Below are 7,677 nucleotides of genomic sequence, written 5' to 3' on the forward strand. Positions count from 1 at the left end.
TGGCCACACTGTCCGCATTCAGGGCTCCCCGCCCTCCTGGCCCTCTATCTCTTCCCCTGGCCTTCCCAACACTGCAGTCTCTCGCCACCTCCCAGACTCCCATTCTGAACCACGCTGACCCCTTCCGTCCTGGCACCCTGCACAGCCCTCAGTCCCAGGCCAGCAGGCAAGGGGCTTTGGAGGCTACGAGCAGCGGGGCAACCACCAGGCCTGTCCCGCCGCCCCTGGCCCTGCTCAGCCACCCCTGCCAGGAGGAAGATCGCTGTGTCTGCAGAAAGCTGGCCTCTGCCCCTGCATTCCTGGGTCTCGCTTCCAGGCTTGGGGAGCTGCACCCTGGAGTTCTGCCCACTCTCCTAGCTTCCTCTGGGCCCTTAACCCCTTCCTGCCCCGCGACACGGAGGGCCCCAGCCTTGCCACCCAAGGCAGGATGGGTGAGATGTGGTCCCATACTCTCTCCACCACAACTAAGGAAGTGGGGATGGGTAGGCCTGGCTCATCAGGCCTCCTCCTCCTCCTGCCCATCCCCTGAGCCTGGGTGGGAAGCCCCCTGCCCCGGCTGCCATCGCTTCGCCTCCAGTCAAAACCTCTGGCCTGGTGGTTTCCGGGGAGAGAGCCTGGCAGAGAAAGAGCCTCGGCGGCTTCCTCGGTGGGGCGGGGCCAGCCATGCCAGCCTGAGACACTGGAGAGGGTGGGAGGGTCCCCTCCCCGCTGAACCTGCCCAACCGGGCAGGGATTATTAAAGAGAAACACCCCTGACCCACCAGAGCCAGCGCCTGGGTGTGCTGCACACCCCGAGGGTGCGGAGCAAAGGTCAGCGGGTGCCAGCGGGTGCGGCGTGGGGTGGGGGGCTGCTCGCTCACCTCACCCGCGCACCCTCCCCCCACTACGCAGATCCTAGGTTTGCCAGTATGGTGGGCACCACTGGCCTGACAGCCCTGGGTGCAGGGGAGCTGCTGGCAACCTCCTCAAGGATTTCCCTCTGTTTTGGAGCTGGGGAGCAGGGTCAATCCTCTTGCGGGTGCCTCTGCCTGTCAAACCAGGCCACTTTGCTAAGGTTTAGCGCAGGAGGAGATCGGTTTCCTCCCCGCGACCTAAGACGGAAGTGGGGTGGGGAGGAGCGTCCAGACGCCACAGGAGCCCTCCACGACGTTTCCCTCCACGGCTAATCTCCAACAGCGAAAATGCACCTTCAACATTTCCATTTAATATTTACATTCAAGCAGGTAATAATTGGAAGCTTATAGTTTAGACATTTCTAGTAGCAGCAGTTTCTAGAGAGCTCATTTAGCTTTTTAACAAACTTTTTTCTTTTTTTTTCTTTTTGCACATAGAAACAACACATCCATGTGTACGGTATCAAAAAATATATACCAAGGTTACTGGTATTGCAGTTCCTGGAAGGGGAGGAAATGAACATCAACCGAAATACTGAATGAACGGGAAGAAGGGTCAACAGAAAATAGTTTGTCTGATATAGAATATAACGTGATCTAGAGGAAACTCCATAAATCTAGGTTTTTATATTTCAATATATAAATACCTACAAATAAATATATATATATATCAGCCCAAAGGGGGTGGTCGGGCCTTTTGAGCTCAAACGATACATTTCAATAATAACACCACGTACAAACGGGAGTAAAGTCTGCACTTGACAAGTTAGCACGGTTAAAATATAATACTATAACTCTGAGACCGCTGCCTGTGGCTGCCCGTCAGTCCCGGGATCCGCGAGGGAGGGGGGCACGCACCGCGTGCAAGGCGCCCAGTTCAGGGCAGGGTCGGCCGGTCCCCCAGCCAGATACAGAGGGATGTGGTTACCCGGCTGCGGGCGTCCCGGAACTGGGGGCCGGCCAGGATCTCCCGCAGAGGGCAAAAGGAGGATTCCTCCATCCCCAGATCCCGGCGCGAAGCTCCCCGCGGGGCTGGCGCTTCCCCTTCCGACGCCCTCCGGCTACACGGTCACGTACTCCTTGAACGTGACGGTGAGGCAGTTCGCGGTGACGTCGGTGATAATTATATTCCCAAAGAAGGGCTTGAATTCGCTCAGGGGCTCCTCAGGCTCGTCCTGGGCCTCGGCTGGAGGCTTCTCCGCCGCTGTCGTCGGCGCAGCTGCCACTGCGGCCGCGGTCGCGGGCACCTCAGGCTTCACTTGAAGGGCGTTGGGCGGCTCCACGGCCTCACCCCGCGTCTTGACGCAGCGCAAGTCTATGGGCTCGTCCAGATCCGAGTCCAGCAGGATGACCTCAGGCTGCGGGAGGGCGGCGGCGGGGGGCATGTCGGTGGGGCGCTCCGCAGCCGGGCTGCCTCCCAGGCAGGTGGGGGTACTGATGCTACGGGCCGTTAGGCGCTTCTTGCAGGGCTCGCGCTCGCCGTGGGTCTCGGAGAGGCAGCGCTTGCGTGCGTGGGAGAGATTCAGGCCCACAGAGTGGTGGTGGTGGTGGTGATGGTGGTGGTGGTGGTGATGGTGGGAGGGCGGGTGCGTGCTCCGGGCTGGGTCCCAGGCCAGCAGGTCAGGCTTGGTGGTGAGCTGCAAGGGCTGCTCGCCAAAGGCCTCCTTGGTCGGCGACAGCTTGCGGGAGACAGCGTCCTGGGGTTGCGGGTCACTGGCCCCCGGGGCCTCCTCCTCTCTCCTCTTAGAGGGCGCTTCCACCTTCTTCTCCTCTGCACCCGCTGCCTTTTTGAAAGTCCTGTCGGCCTGGGGGTGGCGCTCCTCGGCAGCACGCTTCTTGTGGCTGGGGGAGCGAGCCTCGCCCTCGGCAGCCTCACCGGACTTGATCTTCACCGCCTGCATGCCATTCTCCATGTACTTGCTCATGACGATCACAATGCGCCCATTCTTGTTCTTGTTCTTCACGATCTTCATCTTGCCCCCAATCCCGTTGCCCGGTACTGCCTCCTTGGGGGCCGGTGTCATCCCGTTGGGGGGGCCTTTCTCAGAGCCTTTGCCTGGAGCCCCAGCAGCACCAGCCAAAGGCTTCACAGTTCCCAGGTAGCCCTTGGCTCCAGCGCCATGAGCCCACTTGTCCGGCGGGTGGCTCTTGGTGCCCAGGTCCGGGCAGGTGGGGCTCGGTGCCTCCTTGTGGCCGCCCTGGTACTGCAGGTCATACATCTTGGGGTCGGGCTGGTAGGGGTGGTGCTTCTTGCTGTTGAGCTGGTAGTAGTACTTGCCGCTCTTGCCAGGCGGTGGGGGCTTGCCCGCCCGCTCCTTGCTGTGTGGCTGGTACTGGTGATGCTTCTTGCTGTTGAGCTCGTACTGGTGCCCCTGGCCCTTGCCCTGAGTGCCCAGCTCCAGCTTGGCACGATTGTCAGCGGAGGAGTCCTGGAGTCCACTCAGCACATTGGAGCGCCGTGCAAAGGTAGGTACCTGGGGACACGGGGTGGGGGGAGCAGGGCGGTGAGAGGAAGGATAAGGCCAGCCCCAGAGCATGTATCCAGCATCAGGAGTGTCCCGCTCCCACCCAGGAGGGGGCTGTGGGAGGTCAGGGAGAAAGGAAGTGGAACTGGGGTGCTCTGAGGGTGCTCCGGAACTCCCCCTGCCCTGTAGGCCTGGAAGCAGCTAAGGTGGCAACTTCAAGGGAAAGACTCGTGGGCTGCCCGGGGGATCAGCGACTGTTCTCACCTGCACCACCAGTGGTTTGGGCTTTGGCCCTCTCTTCCGATATCCCATCAGCTGCTCCTGCCGTTCCCTGGAGGGAGGGAACAGAGGGCAGCGCTGTTAGCCTCGGTCGCCTCCCCTCCTGCTAGTAAGCCGCAACCTGCAGTGACGGCGGCGCCTCTTCAGAGAGCAGCCTGGCCAGCACAACCCAGAGGGACCGAGAGCTCAGGGCAGAAGGTCAACCTGCCGCCAGCTGGGCGCATCAGTCCGGTCCCAGAGTCCCGCTTTACTCTGGCATTGACCCTCATCCACCCCAGAGGTCCTCCTCCAAAGGTTCCCTATCTCTGAAGTCCGCACCTGAACTGGCGCCCACCCCCCACCCCTGCCTCTATGCAGGGGAGGCGGCCCCTTGGGGCTGGGTTGCTGGCACTGGTGCCCACAGCCTTGGGCCCATGGTCCTGCATACAGTGAAGTGGGCGCAGGGGTCCAGGGGATACAAACAAGCTCAAAGGAGGTGGACAAGGACCACGTCCCTCCTGTCAGAGGCACCGGATGCTAATGACCTCATTAAGATTCAGATAACGAGTGTCGCTGGCGGAAGAGAAGACTCGTTCTTCTAAAGGGTAGGCACTAAACCGGGGGAGGGGCTGCGCCCTTGTTTACACAGCGGCAAATGAGCCAATTAGGGGCTGGGGGCGGAGGCTGGCCGCCGGGGCCAGGGCCTGGCCAGGTTCGCAGCCACCTGGTAAACCTGCTCCCTGCCGCCCAGACAGGAGGGGCGGCGAGGCCGGGCTGGGCGAGTTGGGGGTGGCGCGCACAAGCCCCTCCCCCTCGCTGAGCCAGGCCCCCTCTATTTCCAAATGAACACAGCCCACCGGTGGTGGATCGGGTCAATACCACTGCCAGGCTTCCGCCTGCGGCTTGGCCAAGGGTGACTGATGGTAGGGGGCGGATCGTCCCAGCACTGCCCAGTCCTCCACGGGAGAAGGGGCGCCTCTCCATCCTTGGCCGAAGTTGCTGCCCATTTCTGGGCCAGAAACTCGCTCTCCAGCGACCCTAATCACCCCTTGCCGGTGGGCTAACCCAGGGGAGTTCTGCCAAGCCAGGGCCTGACTCCAAAGTTGCATGGCATTGCAACAGCCTGCGTTTTAATTCTCTGGGGACCCATTACGCAACATGGCATCAGCTGCTGACATGGTTACAGGGTGGTGAACTCCCAGGTGGAACTGGGGCAGGATCCCTCCTCCGTGCCCCCCTGCGTGGCGGGAGAGCAACTTCCCCGCAGGTCGCTTGCTCCAAGGGTCTAGAGTTTACAGTTTTAGCGCCAAACCGCACCGCAGGAAATAATGCAAAATAAAAGGGGGAGGAGGGATGGAAGGCAGCAGGGTGGCCAAGCTCCGCGTGCTCTTGCCGCTCCTCCCCTCCTCGCCAGCCCTTCCCCCTTCTGTCCTCCCGAAACAGAGAAGCACAGCCACTGGCAGTGAATCCAGCTGCAGCAGCTGCAGCGTGACAAGCATCTGTGTGCACGAGGATGAGCCCCACCTCAGATACCAGCCCACACCCTTTGAGCCAAGCTCACCCACTAAGTAGCCCAGTGGGGGTTGTGAAGAGCACCCAGCGCCCACCACAATCTGACCCCCTCCCATCCCAAGCTCCCTGGGGGTAAGGGTGGGGGCTTAAGGTCTTGTCAACTTTTCTCCAGCTCCCAACAGGTTAAGTTCAGTTCCGTGACGTCGGACAGTTTCACAGTGCCAACTCCCTTGGAGCTGCCCCGCGACGTGCCCTGGCCAAGTGGCCGGTGGCTGCAGGAAAGCAACACCTAGGCTCTGGGGGTGGGGCTCCAAGGTTGTGAAGGGAGAGGGGGGCCGCGGGGGACCAGGCGCAGCTCCGAGTTCTCGGGCAGCTGTGGGGCCACCCGCACGCACCCATTCTGCAGTTTCCCCAAAACACAAGTCTTGCCTTCTCTGGCCCTGCCCCGCCCCCACACCCAGGCTGCAGCAACCGCCAAGGACATTGGTTAGAGCCCAGGCCGCAGCCGTGCCCAGGCCCGCCTGGGGGAGGGGGTACCGGAGGCCCCTCCCAGCCCGGTCCCCCTAATTGCTGCGTGGCCCACTCTCCCATTCCCGTATAGGGTCCCGGCTGCGGGCAGCTACTGCTAGGGGACGCTCACCTGTTCTGGAAGGCGATCAGCAACCGGGGGTCCAGGATGTTCTCCTCGGGTTCCCACGTGTTATATCTTGCAAGGGAAAAGGGAGGGGGACACAGCGTAAAAAAAACCGAGCCAGCTTTGCGGCCTCCAGGTGGGGAATGACATAAGGCCCTACTCTGTCTTCATGAACCGAAAGCTATTTAGCTGTGTATGTGGGGGGTGGAGGGTAGATTTCTGCAGGCCTGACACGGTCCCTGATACACCCCTCCCAAGTCAAAATAAACACACAAGGGCAGGAAGGGGAGGGGTAAGGAAAATGAAACTAGCAGTTTATTTTGCAGTTGTCAAGAATTTTAAGCATGTTACTGCGACATGTTCCAAAGCCACTTTGCTCACCAGGAACCCTGCGTGCAAAGCAGCCGAAATGCAAAGTCGCAGTCCCCTCCTCCTCCCCAGCCCCGACTCTCGGCGAGGGCTTCAGCCGTTCTCCATTTGACCCCTAATCCGATAACTGTCAGCCGAGCGGGCCCCCCCCAACCCCTCGCGGCCCTGGAGCCCGCTGTCACGGGCAAGCACCCCTAAATACTCAGCAACACAAAAATATGCCTCTGTGTGTGAGAGTGTGTGTGCGTGCCTGCGCGTCTGTCTCCATCCGGTGCCTTCGCATTTCAAATTAAAAAAAGAAATTCCCCACCAAAAGCGCTGCAGTGACAGTGCCCAACATTTTCTGCCTTTTTTCTTCCTCTCCCTGCACCACTAGGAGGGAAGAGGCACACAATTGCATTTTCGTCGCTTTTTAATTTTTTTTTTTTTTGGTTTTGCAATATGGAGCCGTTCGGTGGAGGGAAAGGGGAAAGGAGCCATTTTCTGCTGCACATCAGTCAGTGCCTGCGCCCTCCCTCCCTCCGCCGGCCTCCCCGGCTCGGCCCCGTGTCTCTCCAGCTCCTCCGGCTCCTTTTAGTGCATAAATTAGTGATGGCATTTCCCGGAGAGCGGAGCACAACACAGGGCGCAGGGCTCGGGCTCGGCGGCTCGGCTTCCCCAGTGCCTGCCACCGACTTCCCCACCCCCTCCTCCCTCCACCCCACCTCCACCCCGCCTCCCGTCCGCTCCCCCCACCACCCCACCAGCCCGGCGGGTCCCGAGCCCCGGAGCCCCGCGCCGCGGCACCCGGCTCCTCCGCCCCTCCGCCACTACTTACTTGGGGGACCAGCCTCTCCATTTCACCAGATACTCCACTCTGCCCTGCGGGGGGAAGAGACAGCACTCCATCAGCTTCCGCGGGATCCCCGGCTCCGGCCCGCAGCCTCCCCACCCCCTCCCCGCCTCCTCGCGGGCTGCTCCGGCCGCCGCTCCCTCGCCGCCTCCCCCGCGCCGCCCTACCTTGCGGATCCGCTTCTTCTCGATGCTCTCCACCGCGAAGACGTGCTCGCCAACAGCTGGCAGCTCCATGGCCGAGCCGGAGCGCGCCGGGGCGCGGGAGGCCGGCGCGGCTGCAGACGCTGCTGGCTCCCGCCGGCGCCCGGCTGCCGCCCCGGCCGAGGCGCCCCCGCCACCCACGCCGCTCGCGCTGCCGCCGCCGCTCGCCCCGCTCAGCCCCGCCGCCCGCCGCTGCCCGCGCCCGCCCCGGCTCCCGGCTCGCGCTCGCTCAGACAACTGAGCCCGGGCCGCGGCTGCACAAGAACTCATGCAAATCCGGACGTCAGCGGGCGGGGCCTCGCCGGGCCCAGCTCGGCGTCAGGGGGCGGTCCGTGGCCGGGATTGGCGCAGCCGGGCCTACCGGAGGCCCCGGTCCCGGGCTCCGGGGGGAGGAGGAAGGACGCGGGAGGGGGTTAGGAGGAGGAGGAGGGCGTCGGGGAGGTGCAGGGGGAGGGATCCGCGAGCCAGGGCAAAGGAGGCTGGAGGGAGGGAGCGGGATTGGGCAGGAGAG

General features: G+C 62.5%; 1 protein-coding gene across 1 annotated transcript; it reads right to left on the bottom strand.

Annotated features, from left to right (window-relative positions):
* Positions 1 to 1,182: 1,182 nt before the first annotated feature.
* Positions 1,183 to 7,351, bottom strand: CBX4 (chromobox 4). Its single transcript, XM_081027971.1, has 5 exons — positions 7,131 to 7,351; positions 6,949 to 6,992; positions 5,769 to 5,834; positions 3,623 to 3,689; positions 1,183 to 3,367 (listed from the first exon to the last, which is right to left on the bottom strand). Exons 1-5 carry the CDS (start codon positions 7,197 to 7,199, stop codon positions 1,955 to 1,957), a joined length of 1,659 nt encoding a protein of 552 aa, XP_080884097.1. The 5' UTR covers positions 7,200 to 7,351; the 3' UTR covers positions 1,183 to 1,954.
* Positions 7,352 to 7,677: the final 326 nt, after the last annotated feature.

Source organism: Rhinolophus hipposideros (assembly GCF_964194185.1).
Source record: "Rhinolophus hipposideros genome assembly, chromosome: 20".
Lineage (NCBI taxonomy): Eukaryota > Metazoa > Chordata > Mammalia > Chiroptera > Rhinolophidae > Rhinolophus > Rhinolophus hipposideros.

What these genes read in the sequence shown, in the direction of transcription:
- CBX4 (XM_081027971.1), bottom strand. Translation starts at nt 7,199, where the DNA reads ATGGAGCTGCCAGCTGTTGGCGAGCACGTCTTCGCGGTGGAGAGCATC. An exon ending in CTGATCGCCTTCCAGAACAG is followed by an intron (nt 3,690 to 5,768) that starts GTGAGCGTCCCC and finishes CCCTCCCTCCAG; the next exon opens with GGAACGGCAGGAGCAGCTGA. An exon ending in CCAAACCACTGGTGGTGCAG is followed by an intron (nt 3,368 to 3,622) that starts GTGAGAACAGTC and finishes CCGTGTCCCCAG; the next exon opens with GTACCTACCTTTGCACGGCG.